The sequence below is a fragment of the Dromiciops gliroides genome, chromosome 2 (genome assembly GCF_019393635.1).
Source record: "Dromiciops gliroides isolate mDroGli1 chromosome 2, mDroGli1.pri, whole genome shotgun sequence".
Lineage (NCBI taxonomy): Eukaryota > Metazoa > Chordata > Mammalia > Microbiotheria > Microbiotheriidae > Dromiciops > Dromiciops gliroides.
Window position 1 is genome coordinate 128,879,466 of NC_057862.1, and position 25,953 is coordinate 128,905,418.

General features: G+C 36.3%; 1 protein-coding gene across 5 annotated transcripts in view; it reads left to right on the top strand.

Annotated features, from left to right (window-relative positions):
* Nucleotides 1-25,953, top strand: part of CHD2 (chromodomain helicase DNA binding protein 2) — a 190,046-nt gene that overhangs the window by 66,260 nt on the left and 97,833 nt on the right. For all 5 annotated transcript variants that reach the window (XM_043983504.1, XM_043983506.1, XM_043983505.1 and 2 more), the window contains 3 exons: nt 20,146-20,377; nt 24,849-24,935; nt 25,478-25,539. In XM_043983504.1, coding sequence (XP_043839439.1) covers nt 20,146-20,377; nt 24,849-24,935; nt 25,478-25,539 — 381 coding nt within the window. The remainder of the gene's footprint in view (nt 1-20,145; nt 20,378-24,848; nt 24,936-25,477; nt 25,540-25,953) is intronic.

Below are 25,953 nucleotides of genomic sequence, written 5' to 3' on the forward strand. Positions count from 1 at the left end.
TTTATTAAAATAAAATTTACTTTTGGGAAAGATCCAGAGTGAGAGAGCACTGCATTCCTAGGAGTGTCAAGAAACTTTATCTTGATTTTTCTGTAAAATGAAGCCCATTTTTATGGACTTAAGAAAATATGAGATTACCAAAAAGGGTACAAATTCTATATGTGCTCTCATCTATCAATTGCTGATTTACTAAAGACCTCTAACTTTAGTTAGTAAGTAACTGTGCTTTGAATATTGTGAGACTTGTTAAAGGTAACAAGAGCCATATCTCCCTTTAGTAGTGAGTGTATCTAATGGAGCAAAATCATATTTTTAAAAATGTGGGTTTGGAAAAAATTGCAGACATGTATACATTTTTGTTCTTACCTTTTAAAACAAAAGGCAAAATGAAACATGTATAGAGTTTATGCCCTTTTAAAAAAAAGCTGAACCTCTGACTTGATATATGGAGTTCTTCCATTGAAGAACCCTGTACCAATGCAGGTAAGCACCTACTATATAGTAATTTAGAGTTGCTAGGGTCACACTGCCAGCCAACATGCAGAAAGTATTTCTGACTGAGGCTAGCTTTATCTGCGATGCCATCTTATTGAATTCATTATTCAGAATTATGTTGGAGTTTTTCTTTTGGGGAGATACATTATTGCTGATTGTATGTTAGCTCAAATTAGAGATTTTTAAAGTTCATTGTGCTATAGTTTCTAACCTGTGAAAATGTTTACATAATTCTTTTAAGAGTGAGCATTTATATCTATTCTCTGCCCTCCTCTACATTATAACTTTTAAGAGAAACATAAATACAGTGTCTTTCTAGCCACTGTAAGCTGTTCTTACTCTGATTCCTTGTAGTTCCAAAACTGTTTAGCATCAAACTTACTTGTCACTTTAGCAGTTGTTGACTTTTTGTAATGAGAGAGTCCTTGAGGAAAGGAGGTAGAACAAACAGTATTTACTGAGAGAGACTAAGTAGTGAAATTGAGAAATAAAAGTTTTTCTTATTTTTTTTTCCTTAATGAGAAAAAGTTGTGTTTTTTTTTAAAGGACAGTTAACACAGTGATGGATTAAAATATTACTCACTGGTAGATTTATTCTAACCTTCCTTTTTCAATGTTGAGCATTGTTGTGCATAGACCAGTTTGTAAATGAGAAAGGATCTATATCTTGACTAGAAGCAAATGAATTCACTAATTTATTTTTCATTTCCTAACCTTTCTATAGTGCCATAGATAAGACTATAAACAATAGGAAAACAAGGACTGTAATTAGTATTATATAATGGTTAGAACAACTGGGGTGATCATATGAATCAACCCATAGTAGTATATTTGAGCTATGGTATATTGTAATTTTATATAGCTCTTTATATTTGATTCAACAAACATCTGTTATGGATATTATACAAAACAAAAATTAAGTGATCTATGTTCTCAAGGAATTTATAGTTGAATTTTTGTGTATATTTGCCAGTATACAAGAAAATACAAAGTATTATTTATGAAGTAATTTAAAGAGAATGCTAAGTCTTTTCTTCAGCAAGGCAAATCCTTACTTTACAGATGGGAAAACAGTTTGAGGCTGACTTCTGCCCAAGTTCTATAGGTAGTAAGTGACTGAGGAAGGTTTGAACCCAGGTCTTTCCAACTTCTAGTTCAGTGTTTTTTTTTTCCTCTGTAAAAGTATATTTAGGGATTGTAGGTTTTAGTGGAATTAGATTATTTTTAAACACACAGAAATGATAAATTATTCAAACTGAGTCATCCTTCAGAGTTAGTTTTCTTAGGAAACTATATACTTAAAAATGCTTTAGTTCATAGGATATTAGAATCTATAGGGGGAAGGGGCATTAAAGAATATGTTTAAATAAAATATTTTGGACCTATTCAGGGCCCTTTTTACAAATCACACAGATTAAATTTTTTTGCCTTACATTCTTACCAAATTATGGATGAATACCTTGATTAACCAATGAATTCACTAGAATTTGCTTTAAATAATGGTTTACAGAAATCACAAGGATCATGAAAATTATAGAGCAGTCTATAGAAGCAGTTTTGAAGAAATATAGAAATCATTTTTAAGGTTTGTAAAATATTTTACTCACAATAAACTTGCAAAGTTTTGACTGAGTTTTATACAGGAGAAACCATTCTTAGGGAGGTTATGTGACTTGTCCATCGTCACAAACCCAGCCAACCCCTGATCTTTCCATATCACCAAATTGTCAACAAAGGAGTTTCAAGCGTTTTCAGTAATATATGGAATAAGTGGTATTCTTTTTTTTTTTCTTAAGGTGATTTGAATTCTTTGAAAAAGGTAATATTTATCTGTCTTTTGGGTGTTATGTATAGGACATGATAGTATTTAAAGTTTGCAAAGAATTTCATTTGAGTTTCTAAACAAGCCTATGAGTTATAGCTACTACAGTTAGGATTTTCATTTTGCAAATGAAGAAAACTGAATCTGAGACAAATTAGCTGATTAATCTGTGATTACAGAACTAATAAAAGTCAGTCTAGATTTGAATGTTTTCCTGACTCCAACTTCTGTATCAGAGGAGTCAAAACATGCTTCCCACAGCATCACAGCAGTGAAACCAGGTCAAAATGTAATCAGAAAATTACACAATAAAAATACAACCAAACACAGATAACATTACATTTTAAAACTGTCAGTATGCAGCTTGCAGTGATTTTTATGTATAATTTAGTGGCCCTGTTTCTATTTGAGTTTGACACCACTTCTCTACATGATAGCTTCTTAAACTGTGGATAATTGAGTGTGGGGGTTGTGAAAAATTTGGCAACAGTAAAAGGTTATGTATACTTATATACCACCTATATACCTGGGCTTGTGTAAAAATTTTTTGGGCAAAAAGGGGTCACAAGTGGAAAAAGTTTAAGAAGCCCCACTTTACATCATGCTCTTTTCATTAGAATGTAAGCTTGATGGCTAGGGCCGTTTCTTTCAGTCTCTTTATCCACCGTGCCTAGCACATAAGAGGTGCTTAATAAATGTTAATTTAATTGAATAGATAAATATAAAATCATATCTTGAGTTGCAAGGGACCTTAGGGACCATTTCTTAGCCCAAACTCCTTTTACAGATACACAGTAATTTTCCAATCTAAAGGCTGTAAATTAAAGTATTGCTGTCTTGTTTTCTTGTTCCCCATTTCCCTTTATATTTTACTCAGGCATTCATTTCTGTTTGTTTTTCTTCAATGAACTTAAACCTTTTTCTAGTTTAATTTTCAAGAACAGTTAAACTACTTAATAGTGATCCTCATCTAAATCAAGTTAATCAACTAGGAATAAATCAATTCAGTTCACCTTTGTGAAACTTACTGTAAAGCCAATACAAACTTCTCGATATGTGAATGACTTGTTTTCCAGTAGATTTCCTGGCGAGTGAGTTACCTCAAGTTATTTAACAGGTTATGTGTCAAAAGTTTTAGCAAAGTCTCTTGCTCCAGAGTTTTTTGATTGTGTGTGATTAAGTGTATTTTCCCTTAGAAACATTTACCCCAGGTGTTTAGGTTCCCAGATTGGTTAAGAAAAAAATCTCTTGAATTATAATGTGTCTGAAATATTCATTTGGTAGCAGTAGTACTAATCACTTGGCAAGCCAGAAATACTTTCTTCACACTTTTGTGTGTGAGAAAGAGAATAGAACTTCCTTGCTCCGTCCTTAACTTGAAGTTAAGGATGATCATGAAGTAGTGAAGGTTCCTTAATTAAATCCTTTAAAATTTTACCTTTCAGAGAAAAGTTGAAAATAGATGTTAATGGACCATTTTGGGTACTCAAGATTAAGGTAAAAATCAGTATTTCAGAGGAAAAGGTATTTTATTCCTTAGGTGAAAAACATTTTATTGATGAACCTGAGCAGGAGTGAAGAAGGAACAAATCTGGAGACCTTAACAACTTGAGGTGCAGCTAGGTGTCACAGTGAATAGAGTGTTGGGCCTGGAATCCAGAAGACCTGAATTTAAATCCAGATTTAGTCACTTAATAGCTGTGTGACCCTGCGTAAGTCTCTTAACATTGTTTGCCTTAGTTTCCTCATCAGTAAAATAAGCTGTCAAAGGAAATGGCAAACCACTCTAGTATCTTTGCTAAGAAAATCTCATATGGGGTCTTGAAAAGTTGGACATGACTAAACAACAACTGACACATAGTAGGTGCTCAACACATGCTTTTTGGGGCAGCTAAGTGGTGCAGTGGGATAGTGCAGGGCCTGGACTCAGAAAGAGTCATCTTGATGAATTAGAATCTAGCTTCATCCACTTATTAGCTATGTTATCCTGGGCAAATCACTTAATCTGGTTTGCCTCAGTTTCCTTATCTGTCAAATGAGCTAGAGAAGGAAATGACAGACCATTCCAGAATACCCCAAAGTTGTCTTGAAGAGTCAGACATGATTCAGAAACTACTAAACAACAAAACAGTTTTAGACCAATCAGGAGTTGAACAAAAGGTTGTAGTATTGGTGGCTGGGTCTTGGGAAGGGGAGGCCCAATAGGTGAGGCTGGTCTTGAGAGTCATCATATTCATCTGGGCCAGCTCTTTTTAAGGTGGCTTCCTCTTTGAATCTGAATAAAATTTGTCTAGCATTAAGTGCATACTTTGCCAGGTACTGTAGTTGAATCTTAAAAGGTCATTTGATCCACATCATTAACTAGTCCATAAAAATTCAGACTGATGGCTGGCCAGTTTCTTAAACCCAGTCATTGGAGGTGTTCTAGCTGGAGGTGAAAGAACTGTTTCCTGAAGCAGCCTGTTTTAGTTTTGAGCAGATTTAAGGAATTAAGGAATAAATTGAAATTTCCTCTTCTAATTCACCCATTGATTTTAGTTCAGCCATATTATAAGTTGCAAATGTAGAAAAATTGTTCCTTAGAAGCATTGTCAGTATGACTCTTGATCCCCCTCCCTCTCACCCCTTCTGAGGCCTTATTCCATATAACATTTCCTCTAAGCTTCATCTTTCCTTATTTGTCCTCCTATCTAGAAATATGTTCAGAGGCTTCCCTGCCCTTAAAAAAAACGGAAAACAAAACCAAAAAAAAAATCCTTTGCCTTTATTGTAATAGTAATGATGATACTTAATATGTGTATAGCACTTAATATCTACCAGGCACTGTGCTAAACATTTTATGATTATTACCTCATTTGATCCTCACAGCAGTCCTCTGAGGTAGGTGTTGTTATTACAATTATCCCTTCCAGGAGGTTAGGTATGCAGCACTCCCTTGATGTGGAAAATCTGTGTAAAAATTTTTGGCCCTCCTTTTGTACCAGAGAAGAATTCTGAATTATGGTATTAAAAGATAAAATGTTGTATTATATAATACTATACATGTATTTTATACTTTTCTGATTTTCTAAACTTTTGGCACATCTGCAGCTTCAGCAAAACTCCCAAGAATTTCCTATTTAATTTCTTGTGCCAACCCAAGATATAGCGAAACTGCAGTGGGGAGAGTTTTGATATGGAAGGGGTAAAACTATATTCTCATTTTATAGCAGAAGAAACTGAGGCAACCCAAGGTTACACAGCTAGTGTTTTCAGGTTGAACTCAGTTCTTCCTCACCCCAGTGTTCTGTCCACTGTGTCACCTAGGTGTATACTGCCCCTTGACTCCTTCAAACTATATTCATATTTCTCTCCTTCATTGTGACATGTAGGAATAAGAGTATATATTCACTACTGATACTTTCTTACCACCATGTGCCTTAAAGCTTCAACTACTATTTCAAAAGTGACCTCTTATTGACAGGCCAGCTAACCATTCCTTGTTCCTTATCTGCATTGAATTCTATAACATTTGACACTATTGAACCTTTCTTTAATTCATCTTCTCTGGATTCTCATTTTACCTGATTATTCTTCTGGATATCTCTTACTGGTTTAGTTTCTTTCTACCCATTAAATGTGGATTTACCCCAGAGTTCTTTCTTTGACCCTCTTCTCTCTCCTCTCTTGATCATTTGTCATAGCTTCAGCTCTATACAGATGGCTCCCAAATTTATAGAGCTGGTCCTATCTTTTCTCTGAGCTCTAGTACTGCATATCCAACACTTTTTCTCCTATTTGTTTTACTGGACTATCACTTGTCTAATTAAAAATTGAATTCACTATTTTCCCTCTGTGTCTCCCTCTTAATTTTCCCCTCTCAACAAACTTTATTTTTGTTGATGGTAATACCATCTACTCAGTTGACCAGTTTTGGTAAACTAAATCATATACTCAAACCTCCCAGCTTCCCTTTCATTTCATTTTTTTTGTTGTTTTTTGTTTTTTGTTTTTACGGGGCAATGAGGGTTGTGACTTGCCCAGGGTCACACAGCTAGTAAGTATCAAGTGTCTGAGGCCAGATTTAAACTCAGGTCCTCCTGAATCCAGGGCCGGTGCTTTATCTACTGTGCCACTAGCTGCCCCCATTCCCTTTAATTTCTTTTTTTTTTTTTTTAATTTTAATTTTTAGTGAGGCAATTGGGGTTAAGTGACTTGCCCAGGGTCACACAGCTAGTAAGTGTTAAGTGTCTGAGGCCGGATTTGAACTCAGGTACTCCTGATTCCAGGGCTGGTGCTCTATCCACTGCGCCACCTAGCTGCCCCTTCCTTTAATTTCTAATTCAAACACAGCTTGTTGTAGTGAAAAAAGTATTGGATTTATACTCAGAGGACCTGGATTTAAGTTTTTAGCTTTTTGATGTGCAAGTCACTTAACCTCTCTGGCCCACAGTTTACCTGTCCACAAAATAAGGGTTTTGGATCAGAAGATCTCATAAATCTGCTTCAGCTCTAAAGCCTGTGTTTTTGAGCCATATTTATTTTACCTTGGAAATTTCTCTTGCATGCTTCTCTCCATTCACATTGATGCCATCTCAGTTAATACTCTCATCACCTTGCCTGGACCAGTATAATTGCCTCCTGAATGATTTTTGCCTCCAGTCTATTTTCCTCTCCAGTATCCTTCAAATTGCTGCCAAAATAATCTTCCTGATGCTCGTTCCTCATCATATCACTCTACTGTTCAAAAAACATTTATCGACTCATCACTGCATGTAAAACTGTATATATGTATATATTTGTGTATATAAACATACATATTCACAAATACACATTTTCCCCCCTCCCCCCATGTATATATACAGATGTACAAGCCATCTAATTTAGCATTCTCTGTAATCTGGCTCCAGTTAACCGTTTCAGCCCATTCTATGGTTACCTTTCACATACTATTTGTGCTTTAGCCATACTCTACTGTGGTCCGGTGACTCTTAACTCTAATATACTAGTCTTTTATCAGATTGATGCAGACTGATTAACCCTCCAGAACCCTCTTGTACATTCCATGATTAGAATGCATTCCTACCATATAGAAGAGACAGGGATATCCCTGTATGTTGCAGTATTTCTCAGTCTAGCTCGGGCTACTTTCTCCACAAAGACTACATTAATTTCCTTTTCATTTAACTATATATTCCTCTTCAAATTTCTTGTAGCACTTTGGTGATTTTTTATACTCATAGCATTCTAGTTTGTATTATTTTTATGTATAGACTTTTCGCTTGAGGAAACTGAGGTCTAGAGAGATTAAATCAATGCCAAAGGTCATCTTGGTACATGGCATAGTTGGGAATTTAGATCCAGACCTGTTGTCACATTATACCTCCTTTTCTCTCGTCATAAGGTCCTTGAGGGCAGGGATTTTGTTCCTTTTTCACTTGTGTATCCTTAGTATCTTGTATGTAGAAATACTTAGTAAGTCATGCTAATTCATTTGGAATTAGTTGCTAGGTTACCACCCAACATCTGTTGAAGTCATAGTGTTGTCTGAGTAGAAGTATTAGCCTAAATTCTGCTTCTTCATATTTGGTGATAAAGTTATAAAGGAGGATGAAGAAAGGATGTTCCTGACTGTTTCCCAGGGGGTAAAGCCAGACGTGGAAGGAGGTAGAGAAGTGAAATAGGTGACATTTATCTTTGGTGTCCTCCCATCGCCATTTCTCCCACGTCCCTCTTCTGCTTTCTGGCAGGTCTCTCTCCAGGTGTACAGGCTACTCGTGTAACAACCTCTTCTACTTGATCAACTCCCCCTCTCACCCCCACCCCATGTTAATAAGTCTATAAAACTGCATATCTTTCCATGCTCCCTCCATGTCAAAACTCTCTTTGTTGTAATGTATAGAACAGTTGGATATTCAGAGGTAAACAATCTAAGAAAATTGTTAATTTGAGGAAGTGAACAACTGGAGGAATCAGGAAAGTCTTCATCTAGGAGGTAGCACATGAGTTGTGTTTTGTAGTAAGCTACGGATCCAATAAAGAAGGGAGAGCAATTCAGGCACGAGGGGCAGCCTGCGCAAAGGTTTGGAGGAGGAGATGAAATACAGAGTCCAGGGTATGGCAAATAGGCTGTTTTGGCTGGCCCCTGGGGCGGCATCAAAAGGGTAGTAGTGGTCATGTGATCATACTCTGCATTAGTGCAGACATTAAATGCCACCTAGAGAATGTAGTAGGGAGCCACTGAAGCTTCTTGATAAGGCGAGCAAGAGTGTTAGATCTGAAAATGAATTCTGTTTTGGGCATGAGGATTTCTTAGATGCATATGCACATCCATAGGAAGATGTCCAGGAAGCAGCTAGTGATTTAGGACTTGAATCAGCAGGATGATGGCTCTCTAGGTAGGTTTGGTGGTATCTTCGTAGAGAACTAAATCCATTCCAGTCGATGGATCACCAAAAGAGAACGTAGACAGTGTGGTGGTGCCCTACACTCACAAGTAAGTCTTACAGGAGAGAACCAAGAGAGGAGCATGTACACAGAACTTTATTACTCCCTTCATATAATACCAGTCTGAAAGGAGCATGTTAGAGTGTTAGTCTTGAGTAGAGAAGATGTAGTCAAATCCCACTGTGGACTTCTCTTTTTTTTCCTTTTTCTTTTTTTTTTGGTGAGGCAATTGGGGTTAAGTGCCTTGCCCAGGGTCACACAGCCAGTAAGTGTCAAGTGTCTAAGGCCAGATTTGAACTCAGGTCCTCCAGAATCCAGGGCCAGTGCTTTATCCTCTGCGCCACCTAGCTGCCCCCATTTCCTTTTTTTTGACAGGATTACTACATTAGTAGATGAAGGGAATCTTACAAATATGATTTGCATAGATGTTGTCAAAGCATTTGATAACATATCATGCTATTCTTTGAAGAAGGTGGTGGGATATGGCTTAGATAATACAATTAAATGGATACAGATCTTGTTGGATAGTCAGGCTCATTGACTCAAAGTCAACATGGGAGAAGGTCTACCGTGGAGTACTCCTGCGATCTCTGCTTAACCTTGTGCTGCTTAACATTTTTTTATCAATGACTTGGATGAGGGAATAGGTGGTATGCTTGTCAGATTTGTAGATGACCCAAAACAGAGAGGGGGTCAGCTAACAGTAAATGGTAAAGTCAGGATCCAAGAGGGTCTTGACAGGCTAGAGCATTGGGTTCACTCTGGGAAGTTGAAATCCCATAATCTTACAGAAAAGCAACAGATAAAAGATAGGGAAGGAATGGTTAGTAAGCAGTTATCCTGAAAAATATCTCGGGGTGGGGTGGGGGTGGTCAGTTATTAGACTGAAAGCTTAATATGAGTTGGTAGGATTAGGTAGCAACTAAGAAAACTAATGCAATCCTGGGACGCATTAAGAGAAGAATAACTTCTGGGAATAGGAAAATGATTTTCACTGTATTCTGTTATTAGTAGCAGTGATTTGAATGATTGGGTTCAGTTTTGGGCTTCTTGGTTCAAGAACGACATTAATAAGCTAGAGAATATCCAGAAGAGAGCAACCCAGATGGTCAGAGGTGTTGAGTCTGTGTCATGAAGGTTGGTTGAAGGAACTGGGGATGTTAGCCTGGAGAGAGAAGACTTGGGGTTGTGGTATTGGGGGAAGCATGATAGCTATCTTCAAGTATTTGAGGGCTCTCATGTTGCAGAGACTAGATTTATAATGTTTGGCCCCAGATGGAAGAACCAGAAACAATGAATAAGTTGCAAAGAGCAAATTTCAATTTTAATGTCAGGAAAACATTCATAATCAATTGAATTCTTCAGAATGGAAATGGGCTGCTGAGAAGGATGGTTAGTTTCTCTTCCTTGGAGGAGGTCTTCAGCAGAGGCTGGATGATTACCACTAACTTGATCTGCTAGAATGGGAACTATTTTCAAGTATAGGTTGGACTAGATGTTCCATTTCCAAATTTCAAATTCTGTGATTTTTTGGGAAAAGTTTATTTGAGTGCTTGGGATCTCAGGATTTGAGAATTACTGGCCCTGACTTAAAGGAGTTAATTTTTACTGGGTGGAGAAGAAGACAAGAAGAAAATGCATGTGTGTAGTTAAGTATAATAGAAACTAAGGTGAGATGGTATGAAGTGTGTTAGGAAAATTTGAGGAGGAATGGAACACATTCACTTGGGAGTATCAGGAAAGACTTAATTGAAGAGGCAGTTGAGATGAAAAAGGGAAGTATTCTGAAAGACAAGTTTGAGAAGATATGGAGATGTAGGCATAGCAGATCATATTTGTGAATATATGGAAATGGGAGAATGCATGTATACTTAAAAAATAACTAGTAGTCCAATTTGGCTAGAAAGTAAAGTACACGAGAGTAGTATGAAATAGTCGGAAATATTAAACTGGAATTAGATTGGTCTTAAATGTCCAGTTAAGGAATTTGTATTTTATCTTGTAGACAACATAGAGGTTTCAGGAGGTTTTTGATTAAGGGAAGGGATATGATCAAACATAAAAATTGAAATATTTTTGTCAACTGTATTGCATGGCCTTTGCAGAAGAAAGGGGAGAAATTGGAACCTGATAAACTACTTAATAGTAGCCTAAACAACTTCAAGTACTATATAAATCCTAGCTACAACTCAACTTGGTGTAATATCCATTCTTTATTTTTTTTTTTAGTAAGGCAATTGGGGTTAAGTGACTTGCCCAGGGTCACACAGCTAGTAAGTGTTAAGTGTCTGAGGCCAGATTTGAACTCGGGTACTCCTGAATCCAGGGCCGGTGCTCTATCCACTGCGCCATCTAGCTGCCCAATATCCATTCTTAAAAAAAAAAATTACAGAATTAAAAAATCACAACAAAAGAGCAATAAAACACCTGTATAAGGCCAGAAATCTAATAGTCAACCAAAATACTAACTAAAGGTGGGGAAACCAGCCCAATATAATTTAATCTAGTCAGACTTTGTTGGTCAGCCTAATGTCAGTAGAAGCGTACACAAATGGCCACTGCTGTCATAAAATGAAACCATTATTGCTTATCCCAAGTAATTCACATGCCATTATGACAGTAGTAAGCGGATGTTGTAGAGATATTTTTTTAATCAAAAAAGTATTTTATTTTCCAGTTATATGTAAAGATCGTTTTCAACATTTGTTTTTGTAAGATTTTTAGTTCCAAATCTTTCTCTCTCCTCAAGACAGAAAACAATCTGATATAGGTTATATATGTATAATCACATTAAACATATTTCTGCATTAGTTACGTTGTGAAAGAAGAATTAGAACAAAAGGGAAAAATCTCAAAAAAAGAAAAAAAAACAAAAGTAGAAACAGTATGGTTCAATATGCCTTCAGAATGTGGAAAACATTTTCCATCATGAGTTCTTTGAAATTGTCTTGGATCATTGCAGTGCTGAGAAGAGCTAAGTTGATCACACAATGTTGCTGTTACTGTGTACAATGTTCTCCTGGTTCTGCTCACTTCACTCAGTATCAGTTCACTTAAGTCTTTCCAGGTTTTTCTGAAATCTTCCTGCTCTTCATTTTGTAGAGATTTTCTTGACAGGTGACATTTCCTAAGAATTACAGTTGCCCCAGAGTGGGACAGATTCCTGAGGAGGTACTGAATGGCCTATTATTGGAAGTCATCTACATCCTTATTTACCTGTTTCTACTCCTATCCATCCCTTAAAGCCCAATTCAGAAACTACATCATTCACCAGGGAACTCACATAACACTTTGATTTGTATTTAGAATGTCATTGCATTTTAGGAATATATATGTATATGTGTATATATCTGTGTGTCTTTATGTATATGTGTGTGAGTGCATGTGTGTTTGTGTATTATTCTCCGCCTAGATTTACTTGATTTGAGTGATGCTTAGGTAAGGGGTAGACTGTCAGCTTTTACAGCTAAAGTTCTATGATACCACGTCACTTTGCTTTTTCAAAATTTCATGTTTAGAGGGCAAAAGCTAAATGGAAAATAAAACTCAAATTCATATCTTCATTGAATTGGAGGTGATTGAGAATATCACTTTTTTGGTTTGTTTTTGTTTTTAGGATATCACACTTTTTCACCATTCTCTTATAACTGTGTTCAAAAGTTCAGATCTCTACTTATACTTCAATAATTTTCCTTTAATTATTGTTACAGGCATGCATGTTTGCAAACTCAGGATCAGCATCTACTGCTTCACCTACACCCAGTCAGTTACCATGTCTTGCAAATTCTACCTTTACAACATAGTTTAAAGCCCTGTTTTCCCACTCACATGACCATCCCTCTGGTTTCCTTCTCTCTTAACTGGATGTATGTGCCCCCCCCCCCCCCATTGACTGATGGCTTCTATTTTCTCCTTTCCCCAATTTATCTTCCAAATAGTTCTTGAAATAGTTTCTCTAAATCACAAGGTTGACCTTGTTACTCCTATTCAAGAACATTTAATGATTTCCCATTGCTTTAAGAATAAAATAGAAACTTTCTCAGATTAGTATTTAAAGTTCTTCAGTCTGGCTCTTAATCTTTCCAAAATAATTTCAGATCACTTCTTTTCATGTTCTTAAAACTTTTATAGTCAAACTGGCCTACTGGCTGGTATTTGTGGTGAATGTACTCCCTCACTTACCTCTGCTTTTTTTTTTCTTTTTTTTCTTTGGGTGGGGCAATGAGGGTTAAGTGACTTGCCCAGGGTCACACAGATAGTAAGTGTCTGAGGCCGGATTTGAACTCAGATCCTGAATCCAGGGCCAGAGCTTTATCCACTGCACCACCTAGCTGCCCCACCTCTGCTTCTTAAAGTCCTTAATTTCCTGTAAGGCTCAGCGCAGATGCTACCTCCTACTCACTAGAAACTTTTACTGATTTCCCCAAGTTGTCAGTCATCTTTCCTTCCTCATTTTCATGTATATACTTAGCTCTTTGCAGATTTTATCCTCTACTCCTTTACCCCATGAATTATAAACTCCTTGAAGACTCTTTTTTCTTTAGCTTTTTAAATTCTAAATCTCTAGTGCATTTCATATACCAATTGGACTGAGGAATGCCATGTTTTAAGCTGGTCTCCTGGGTAGAACTCATCTTTCCTAGACAGAAGAGAGAAAACAGCTAATTCTTAACTTTGTTCTTTCCATCTCACAAATGATCAGTAATGAAGTATCACGATTGGTTGTAATTCTCATTTAATAATGTTCAACTTGGTAAACAGACAAAATGATAAGTAAATGATTAAAAGTAAACCACTTATCAAATCACAGAATCGATTTTAAACCTATTGTGGAAAACAGAATCACTGTAAGAAAAAAACCAAATAATGACCTTTGAAGGTAGTTTTCTTCCATTTTGCTAGTTTATTGATGTGTAGGGCAAAGTATAAGTGTAATAGGGATTGTAAAATGGAGGAGCAGTCTGTGTCCTAAAATGGATTCTGTTTGGCAGAGAGCCCTGTAATTTCTGAAGCTGTGGGTTTTTTTTTTTTTTTAATGAAATGTTTCAGTGCTGCCCTCTGGTAGTCATCTTGGAAAATGCAGCTTTTAAACCAAAATTTAAACTCAAAGATTAAGTCTGCCTTCCATCTCATAGAGAAAGGGTTCAGTAATCCTATGTTTTATCGTTTATTTCTAAAGGATTTTGGAATGATACTTTGTCCTTTTATTATGTTATCAGGAATATGAAAAATAAAGTAATTTTCTCCCTTTCATAATTATACTTTGTGACTTGACCAGAATGCTTAATTACCTGCATTTGACCTAATACAACTTATATTTTATCTTGGGCTTATAGCACTTTTCATTTCACTCATTTGCAGTTTCAAAGGATTAACTTGTCAGGTATGGTATCTCAGAATGCTAGAACTAGGAGGGTGCATTTATTTTAAAAAAAAATTTATTTTTGTGATATATATATATAATTATATTTATACATATATTAAACATAGATATAATATATACATAAACACATATATGACATATCTAATGTAAATTTTCTACATTATTACATTTAGATATACCTAGATATATTCTAATACATATAACTTAATATTTTAAATCTTTAAATAATTTTTATAATTAACACATATCAGTTTGTATAAATAATATATGACAAATTTGTTTAAATATAATTACTATATAAATAAAACCGAAATAACTCATATATGTGTAACATATATGTGTGTATGTATATAAATACATACCCTTCTCAGCATACTCCTCCCCCACCTTAAAACAATTTTTTTTCCAGATTAAACATTTTTATTTAGATTTTTCTGTTCCAATCTCTATCCCTCCTTACCTTCCTCCCCTCCTCCTCCCCCACTCATTTATCTTGAAATATCTTTGGACCTGAGTCCAAAGAAGTGACCTTTTTAAAAAAACATTTTTTTTTAAGTAATAAACATTTTGATTTATAGTTTTGGGTTCCAATTTTTATCCCTCTTTCCTCCCTCTCCTCCCTTCTCCCTGAGTCAGTAAGCAATCAGATAGATTATACATGTAAAATTATGTAAAACATTACCATATTAGTCATTTTGTATAAGAAAACTTGAATAAAAGAAAAAAATGAAAGTGAAGAATAGCTTGCTTCAGTCTGTGTTCCATCAATATCAGTTCTTTCTTTGGAGGTAGATATAGTTCTTGGGATTGTCTTGGAACATTGTATTGTTGAGAATAATTAAGTCTTTCACAGTTCTTTATCAAACAATATTGCTGTCTCTGTGCACAATATTCTCTTTGTTTTGCTCTCTTCACTATACATCAGTTCATAGAAGTCTTTCCAGGTCTTTCTGAAATCATCCTGCTTGTCATTTCTTAAAATAACACAATAATATTCCATTACCACAATTCCAATACCACAGCTTATTTAGCCATGCACCAATGATGGGCATGCCTTTGCTTTCCAATTCTTAGCCACTACAGAAAGAGGTGCTATAAATATTTTTGTACAAATAGGTCTTTTTCTCTTTTTGGGGATGTCTTTGGGATATAAACCTAGCAGTGGTATTGCTGGATCAAAGGGTATGCACAGTTCTATAGCCCTTTGAGCATAGTTCCAAATTGTTCTCCAGAATGGTTGAATCTTTTCACAACTTCAGCAACAGTGGATTAGCGTCCCAACTTTCCCATATCCCCTCCAACATCCAGTATTTTCCATTTTTCTTATATTTGCTGAAGTGACCTTTTTTAAAGTCAACATTATTGGTAGTTTATGAACCTGTTATTAGGGATTCCCTCCATTCCATTCTGCAAATAGAGTTACTTCCCTTTCCTCTTCTTTTCTTTTCCAGTTATCTTTTCTATACTAATATTTGTTGAATTAGAAATCCTGAGATTTCTACTTGTTTGGATTTTATGAATTTTTATTTTTATTAAAAAAAACTTTTAGGAAGTTGAAAAATACTTAGTAACATTTCTTTCTTTTTTTTTTCATTTCTTTTATTTTTTCCAGTTACATGTAAGGCTAGTTTTCAACATTCATTTTCATAAAATTTAGAGTTCCAAATTTTTCTCCCTCCCTTTCTCCCTTTCTTCCGCCTTCCACAAGATCGCAACTAGGTTATATATGTATAATCCACAAGTGTTCTTTTTTATCAGTTCTTTCTATGGGGGTGCATAGTAAGCTTCCTCATTAGTTCCTTGGGATTGTCTTGGATCATTGCACTGCTGAGAGTAGTTGTCATTCACAATTGCTCACTGAACAATACTGCTGTCACTACGCACAATGTCCTCCCAGCTCTGCTTACTTCACTATACATCGATGTTCATTAGTCTTTCCAGGTTTTCCAGGGATCATACTGTTTGTCATTTCCTGTAGCACAAGACCATTCTACTACAATCATATAACACAGCTTTTTCCATCATTCCTCAATTGATGGACATTCCCTTGATTCTCAATTCTTAGCCTCCACCAAGAGTTGCTATAAATATTTTTTTGTTTGTTTTTGTTTGTTTTTTGCGGGGCAATGGGGATTGAGTGACTTGCCCAGGGTCACACAGCTAGTAAGTGTTAAGTGTCTGAGGCCGGATTTGAACTCAAGTACACCTGACTCCAGGGCCGGTGTTCTATCCACTGCGCCACCTAGCTGCCCCCAAAGTCTCAGTGAATTTTAACACAGGGTTGTTAGCCCCCCTCCCCAAAATTGCCTTGTATTTATTTTTCCCTATATATATTTTTTGTTTTGTTTTTAATGTTTTTTTTTTTTAATGGGGCAATGAGGGTTAAATGACTTGCCCAAGGTCACACAGCTAGTAAGTGTCAAGTGTCTGAGGCTGGATTTGAACTTAGGTCCTCTTGAATCCGGGGCCGGTGCTCTATCCACTGCACCACCTAGCTGCCCCTATTTTTCCCTATATTTTATATTTACTTGTGTAAGTTATACCCTACCTCATAGAATATAAATTTCTTGAAAATAAAGACTACTTTGTTTTGTCTTTGTATTCTCAGTGTCTTGCACAGTGTCTGGATCATAGGCAAAATGATTTTAAGTCCTTAATGAAAGAACTGAGCAAGCATTCTTTGTTCTGAATTTTAAAAGTTTGATTGAATGCTTTATTTTTCTATAATAGCTAACCAATTATTTTAAGATTTTCTTAAGCACTTTAATATATGCAATCACATTTGATCCTCACAATAAATAGCTCTTATTAGGTAAGTTATTACAAGTATTACAATCCCCATCTTCTACCTGAGAATTCTGAGACTCAGAGTTTAAGTGCCCTGGACTGGGAGTGGAATCAGGAGCCTAGGGTTCTAAACCTGTCTTAGAACTCTTATTAGCTCTTTGATCCTAGACAAGTCACTTAACCTTTCTGAGTATATTAAAGTGTTGATTTTGAATCTCAGTTGTGAAATGGGGATAATAGCACCTACTCAGAAAGACTGTTTTAAGGATGAGATAATGTATATAAAGGCTTTAAGTCTTTATAAATGTCAGTTATTATTAGCTGTGTAATTAATTAGAAACTTGAAAGTTAACCTTGGAGCTCCATTTTCCTTACTTGTAAAATGGGGAAAAACACTATTTATATATTTTATCCTTAGAGGTTATAAGGAAAGCCTTTTCCAAAACTTAAAGCCCCATATAAAGATGAAAGCTTTCACTAAGGTCATAAAGGAAATGTTGGAGGTGATACTTGAACCCAGGGCTCTCATCCAGATCCTAATGTTCTTCTACATCAAGGAGGAGTGCTCCTGGAGTCCTGGGGAAAGGGGACAGAGTGTGATGGATAAGAACTCATCTAGAATGGATCTCAAATTACCTAGTTTACTCTCTGATTTTTAGGTAGGGAACGTGTTACTCTCATTTTATAGCTGAAGGCCAGAGAGATCGAGTAATTTGTGTAACAATTTTTATATATCCCCCAATTCCCATTTTCCTTTCTAAATTGAGTTCAGGACTTGTCTCACTGTCTTTCTGTATTAGGTCTTGCCCTAATATTAGGGGGCTTCATTATACATATTGATACTTCTTCAAATACCCTAACTTTTTATTTCTTCAGTTCACCCCATTCACATGACCTACTCCTCTATTCCAATTCATCTACAGATAGTCATGCCCTTGATCTTGTTAGCACTCACAAATTTTCCACTTCCATGTTCATCAAGTCCCAGTTTTCTTTATCTAATGATATAATCTTTTATCTTTATATTTTTCTATATTCCTTTTGACCTCAACCCCTGATCTCGATTCCCTACATCCCCTCAATTCTTTTCCAGACCATTACCCCTGCACTGGCTCTATTCTCCTCCCTTTCCCATCTTTGACCTCTTGTTGAACCAATTCAGCTCTAGTTTCCAGTTCCTCTCCTTCTTGTCCTATCACTGATTATGCCTTGCCCAAATCCAAGGCTGACTCTTTTCTTATTCACATACTGCTGGAGAAAATCATCAAACTGCTGGTTGCTTCCACTATACATTTATGTCATTCAGTCTTATTAACTGGGCCCATTACTATTAGGCTGTCTTTCTATTCCTCCCTAATCAGTTCACTACAGCTATCCCAAATTTTCTTCTTTTTCCTCTAGCCTCCAATTTCACCTGCTCCTTCTATACTTTCTGCTGAGGACCTCTCCATACTTCACTGAAAAATTTGAAGCCATTCATTTGAAGCCATTCAAGTTTCCAAAGTTATTTTCCACTTAGCTGCTAAAGTGATTTTCTTATTGGTTTAGCAGATTATTTCCCCAGTAAATAAACTGTGGTAGCTCCCTAATACCTCTAGAATTGAATATAATGTCATCTGAAATAGCCTGTCCTCTTCGTACCTTTCCAAATTTTTTTCTATATCCCCTTCATTTTATTTTTATTTTTTATAAATATTTTGTTTTCCCCAGTTACATGCAAAAACAATTTTTATTTGTTTTGTTTTTGTTTTTGTTTTGGTAGGGCAGTGAGGGTTAAGTGACTTGCCCAGGGTCACACAGCTAGTAAGTATAAGTGTCTGAGGCCATATTTGAATTCAGGTCCTCCTGAATTCCTCCAGTGCTTTATCCACTGCGCCACCTAGTTGCCCCTACCTTGATTTTCAAAAACAGTTCATATTCTATCTACCACAGAACAGTATTCTTTATATACCAAGTAAAGAATTGGATAAAAATTGAAGCAACAATATAAAATTAGATTGTTTTGCATGAAATTCTTCGCCCCAAGTCAGTTGTCGAATTATATGCTTTACTTTGCAGGTGATTTGGACCTGGCACAATCAGTAGGTATATAGTTACGATAACCAGGAAAGCCAGAAATAGTAGTAATAAAATAGACATTTTATTTAGCACTTTAAGGTTTGCAAAATACTTTATATACATTATCCCATTTGAGCCTTATGCATATGAGTTAAGCACTTCAAGTATTAGCTGCATTTTTCAAATGAGGAAACTGAAGTCAAGAGAGGTTACTTAGTGACATGCCTACAGTCACGGTTAGTAAATGTCTGAGGTAAAATTTGAAGCAAGGTCCTCCTTTTTCCAATTATTTATGCATTATGCCATGCCGCCTTCTAGTATTAAAAGGGAAAGCATTGAGAATATACTAAAAATCTGGGCATGCTACCATGGGCATTAATGCCGGAGCATAGTATAGATAGCAGGTGTACTCACAAATGCTACTAGTTAGGGGGACCCAGGGTTATCTCTCATCTGTGGTATACACAGTTAGCTGCAGGCCAGAATATGGTTCAGGGCCCCACCTGCTGGCCACATGTGTGGACACATGCAGTCCTTTGAGGAGGCTTTGATTTAAAAGAGGCTGTGCCCATTCGTCTTTGGCCAGGTTCCCGTTGTGACTGTGGGAATGATGCTTCATGACTAGGTGCCATGAGTTCAGATAGGCTGTTGACTTGGAGACTGCTGCTCCGATTTTGCAGGATAGAAAATCTAGACAGAAACTGATCCAGTGATGTTATACCTAGTTTAGCTTTCTGATTTACAGAGCACTTTCCTTATAACTATTCTTGGAGGTAATCAGTGCAAATCTTGTTAGCCTCACTTTACAGATTTTGAAAGTAAGCCTTAAAGAATTTAACTGGTCATACAGTAAGTATTATAGCACTGCCTACCCTTAGAGCAAAGACTTGTAAGAATGAGATCTAATGTTACCACAGTTGCCATACAAAAGATACAAATGCTGCACTAAGCAGTGGAATGGAGGTATGCGATATAAAGGAGCCAATAGTATTAGCCACTTCATAGGAGTGTTAGGGGTATGATGAAAGTGTGGAGGATGTTTTTGAGAAGAATATTTAATAAAAGTAGTATATGAATAAAGTAAGATTTCTATAATTAATGACCTCAATCATGTTTTTCTGGTTTCTTTATCAGATTAATATAACATAGCCTTAATTTTTTTTCCCCCAATAAGTCATTCAGCATCTGAAGAAGCATCAGGCTCAGACTCAGCTAGCCAGTCTGAAAGTGAACAGGGCAGTGAGCCAGGCAGTGGGCATGGCAGCGAATCAAACAGCAGTTCCGAATCTTCAGAGAGTCAGACTGAGTCCGAAAGTGAATCAGCAGGTTCCAAATCCCAGCAAACCCCACCGGAAGCCAAAGAAAAGCCAGCCTCTAAGAAGGAACGTATAGCTGATGTTAAAAAGGTATTTCTTATTTTCATGAAGTCCAAATCTTGTGTGTTTTAAGATCCACTGTCAGACCTTCATTTCTGTTGATGGAATTTGTAGCTTGTACTTGAAAGATGAAAACTCTTGTTGATGTGTTAACATCTTTCTTCTGGATATAGAATTTAGATTAATTCAACACATTTATTATTTGTTTACTATGTGTAACATATTATATCATTTGCTTCCTTCCATATTGATCTACCAATTTTTTTCCCCCAGTAATAACAAAAGTGAGGGAGGAAGCGGAAGATACTTAACGATCCATATCAGTACATTTAGGATTCGGTGGATAGGGAGAATGCATTTGTTTTTGGTTTAAATTTCCAGTCATCATAAAGATGCACCAAAAAACAAAGTTACTGCTTTAACTCAGCTCAGTTGAAAAGAAAAATAGAGTAAACCAATAAACTACTTATTTTTGCCAAGTGTCCTTTGAGTTTACTTGGGTAGATTAGAATTTGTTAATATGGGATTGAGACCTTTTCAGATATTCAGAGTTTTCAATAGGAAGTATGTCAAGTGCATTTGACAAATAGTATGTGGTAACTGGTTGAGAACTCCATATTTACAGCAAAAGTTTATTTTAAGAAAACCAGAGGGGGCAGTTAGGTGGCACAGTGGATAAAGCATCGGCTCTGGATTCAGGAGGACCTGAGTTCAAATCCGGCCTCAAACACTTGACACTAGCTGTGTGACCCTGGGTAAGTCACTTAACCTCCATTGCCTCCCCCCCCAAAAAAATTTAAGAAAACTGGAGAGGAGTTGAATATGGAGCAATGCTAGCTGGGAAAAAGGAGATGTGATGGAAGAATGGAGGTGTACTGGCCTTACATAGACAAAGGAAGTTGAAGGACACAAGTGCACACAATTGCTAATGGCGTTTATGGAGACAGACAGGAAAGGATTATAAGCTGAAAGAAAGTGGGTTGTCATTTGAAAGGATGAGGCTAGCTCCTACTTGTACTTGGGAATACTTTAATGTGTGAGCCTCAAGAAATTTAATTTGAGGTTGAAGTTTAGGTGAACCTCATGTTTATTCAGAGTCATGGGAGGGTGGCCACAGCTATTGGGAAGGAAAGCAGAAGTTGTAAAACAAGGCATATATTACTATAAACATAATTATATGACTCTTTTTCTTCTCAGAGTTAATGTGAGCATCAGCTCAAAAGATAATTAGTTATCAGATTGATAAATGATTTCTCCTCACTTACATAAAGTAGATGTCCTTAGCATAACAGAAAGGATACTCATGGCAGTTTGTGAAATTTCCACTAAATCGTTTTTATTAACTGAGAATGCTGATTACAGTTTTTTATTAATGATAGGTAGGAGAAAGAGATGGTTATAGCAAAGGGTGAAAAGTAAAGCAAATGATATGAGCAATATGGTATCTTGATAATGATGTAACAGACATTTCACTAGTTTTTGGTCTTAAGGTCTAACCTAAGTCTTAATGAAATTTAACTGTAATTTTAATTTACTTGTCAAAGAAGTCCTATACAGCTTATAGATTGGCATACCTTATTTTATTGTGCTTCACAGATAATTCATTTTTTTCTAAATCGAAGGTTTGTGGCAACCTTGTGTTGAGCAATTCTGTTGGTGCCATTTTTCTAATAGCATGTGCTCATATGGTATTTCTATGTCACATTTTGGTAATTTACACAGTATTTCAAACTTTTACATTATTATATCTGTTATGGTGATCTGTGATCTTTGATTTTACTATTGTAATTGTTTTGAAGCACGACGAACGGCACCCATATAAGACAGTGAATTTAATTGATAAATGTTGTGTGCATTCTGACTGCTCCACTTACTAGCTGTTTCCCTGTCACCCTCCCTCTCCCTGAGACACAATTTTGAAATTAGGCCTCTTAAGTGTTGAGATGAAAGGAAAAGTCAATTGATCGAGTATAAGGGCCTAAAATTCTAGCTATGATGTCTAAAATCTAATGAGTGGTTGCCTTAAATTAGAAGCTTTAGCAAGAGTTTAGACTTTAAGTATTTATTCAAGTCCATCAGAAGTTAGTGAAGAGAGAGAGAGAGAGGTAAAAAGCAAACTTCATCTAACTATCTAAGAGTGCCCAGCATCTGTCCTCCCGCCATGCCCAGGTCCCAAAATGAAAGGCCTCACTCCTCCCAGAAGCTTCCTGTGAAACAGGAAACAGGGCCGTCCACACACACAGCTCCAAGCTAATTGTCTGGTAACAGGACCCATAGATGGCAGACACAACTTCTGGATGCTGAAGTCACATGTTTTCTTTTCAGGTCAGAGCTCACAATGCCCCTCCCAGCAGGGGGTGTCATTCCAGTTCTCACAGGGGCAAACTTTATTGTCATTATATTTTAAGAAATTGCCATAGCCACCCCCTTCTTTCAGCAACCACCACCCTGTTTAGTCAGCAGCCATCAGATACATTGAGGCAGGACCCTCCACCAGCAAAAAGATTATAACTCACTGAAGGTTCAGATGATGGTTAGCATTTTTTAGTTATAAGGTATTTTTTAATTAAGGCATGTTCACTGTTTTTTAGACATAATGAGAGGGAGAGAAGGGGATGTGTAGGCATTGGTATGATCAAATGCAAACTCAAGGAAATGGAGAGTAGTATAATAAAGCTGAAGTGTAGAGATCTTTGAATGGCAGCTAAGGAACTGAAGACAGACATGAACAGATTTTTGTATAGCAGAAATTACTCTGGCAACAGTGTAAAGGGTAGATTGGAGTAGGTAGAGACTAGAGATGGGATTATAAATTAGGATGATGCTATTGTTACAAGTCTAGTGGCTATATTCAGATGATGACAGTGGAAGTACAGCGGTGAAGATAGAAGTGAGATTGCTGAAGAATTGAATTGTTTGCTACTTAGATGTGGAAGGTAAGGATGAAGTAAGAGTCAATAACAGAGGTCTATGTCACTTAGAAAAGAAGGGAAATCAGCAAGAGAGGCAGATTTGACCAGAAAAATAAGTTCATTTTGGGTATGACACTACCTGTGTGATTTTTGGGCAGAACACTTAACTTGCCTGGGTCTCAGCTTCACCATCTGTAAAATGAGTGGTCGGACTCGATGGCTTCAGTTCCTTTCCACTCTAGGTCCATGATGGTACTGTTTTAAAAAATATGTTAATGATTTAAAAAAAATACACATACACAGAAATACACAGACAAAGACACACATATGTTAAAGGGGTGCACTGTGGTGGAAATAGTCCATGGAGGCAGTTGGAATTGTGACTTTTGGGCTTGGGTGAGATAGATCTGAGGAATCTGTGCGCCTAAAGCTTTTTGAATCATCTGTGAAAAGGTTATCCTTGGGAATAAAGGAGATTGTCAAGGGAGAATGTTGGTGCAAAAAAAAGTCCAAAGATAGAACTTAGGAGATGCCAAAATTAAAGTGTAGAGAAGAGAGAATAGTTAGACTGAAAGACAACTGTGAACCTGAGCTAAATAGGATGGCTCAGTGTAAAGTAAGAGGAATGGAAATAGAGGGAGATTTTTAAAAAGTTTGACTGAAAAAGGGTGGATACATATAGGAAATTAATGTCTTGATGAATATCAGGGCCAAGTAAAGGGTACATTTGTAGGCATCAGGGAAGTATATAGGAAGAGATTGAAGATTGGAAAAAGGATGGGCAAATCACTTAAACTCTTGGAGTCTCAAATTCCTTATCTATTATGTGGAAACAACAGTAACAGTAAATTTTCCTCAAAGGGTTATTGTTAGGCTCAGATTAAAGTTTCTTATAAATTTTAAAGGGCTTTTTATTGTCAGTTATTTTATTATTATTAATAATGTACTGATGTAGCATTAGTGCATGGACTCAAGCAGAGCCAGGCTCAAGTCCTCCTTCTCACCCATACTGAATATGTGCCCATGAGATCTGCTTCAGTTTAGAGTTTTCACATTTGGAATTCCTTATACCAAAGAAATGATCAGTCTGGACCAACCTTCCCCCATCTCCCACTGCCCCATTATATTCCTCTCAGGTATACAAATATACCCGCAGGAAAATGCAAATGCATATTATTCCTGTGTGTGTATGTATACGTATAAAGTTTTTCACTGGAATTAAGGATAGCCACATTATAATGTAATACAATTTTCTGTGTACCCTTTTTAACACTGAGGAATGTTTATTGCAGAAGTCTTGAAAAAAAATGCAAGTAGAAATATCATTTGAGTGCTATTCATATGGGTGGCATATTTAAAGCTATTTGTAAAATATGTAAGAAAAGAAGCGCTCAAGACACGTCTCTGAATTTGTTACCATGCGATACCATTTCTCATATTTTAAAAATCTATTGCTTTAATGATCTTAATATAGTGAAACAAACAAACCATACAAAACCCAAATGATTCTTAGTACAGTTATTGAAAATTCTGAAAATAAGACATTAAATGGAGTGAAGCAACTCCTCTAAGTGTCTCTTATTTTTCAGATGTGGGAAGAGTATCCTGATGTGTATGGGGTTAGGAGATCAAATCGAAGCCGACAAGAACCATCTAGATTTAATATTAAAGAAGAGGTAAGAAAATGAGAGAGAACTATAAGGCGGTATGGTCCCACACTTTATTCTGTGACACTCTGCTTAGTCTGCTCTGTGAATAGGGATTCAGAGGGAAAAATGTAAGATGGAGGTTTTGTCAGTTTATTTTAAGGCGTAACGTATTTGGTTAACCAAATGAAAAAACACCTGCTCTAAGACATTATTAGACCTGAAACTTTTTCTTGCTTGGCATGCCACTTACATTCAGTTCTAGAGAATAGAGCCGGTGATTGTTTAAGTATCTTTGAATATAGGCTTTGTTTTACATAATTGTTGTGGCATAGTACTGTTTACATGTAAGTTACAAGAAAAGGCCATTCAGTTTTTTGGAAATTGAATCAGTCTTTCATGTACTTGGTAGTATATAACAGGCTTCTTAAACTTTTTCCACTTGTGACCCCTTTTCAACCACAATGTGTCAAAGTGTCATTTATAAGGACCATAAATTAAAAAAACCCAACAGTTATTATCTGCTTTATTTTTTTCTCTCTCTTTCCTTTTTTGCATTGTCCTTCTTGAAGGCAAGTAGTGGTTCTGAGTGTGGGAGCCCAAAAAGAAGAGGCCAGAGGATACTAAAGAAACAGTAAGTCTAACTGGGAGTAATTGCTTGTCCAATAGTTCTTATACTTTTTGTTTTTCACAGTACATTTTTAGAAAAATTACTGATGCTTCAAGTTCTAGTCTCTATTGAGTAGCTCAGTTTAATCTTTGTAGAACAGATAAGCAAGTTCCTTGACTTAGCTTGTTTTATCTAATTATTTCTTTTTCTTAAACACCACCAAGCCCACCAGATAAATAGCATGGTGCTTTCTCACAGATTTAAATAAGTCTTTATCTAAGAAGAGAAGAAATGAACCAGTCTTGGTATGTCATTTTATGGAAGAGCAATAAATAACATTTTAAAAAGTTAAGATGACTACTTCTCATTTGCTACAATGAAATTATACTTTGCTTTTCTGGGTATGACCTTCCCCTGAATCTTTGAGCTTATATTATT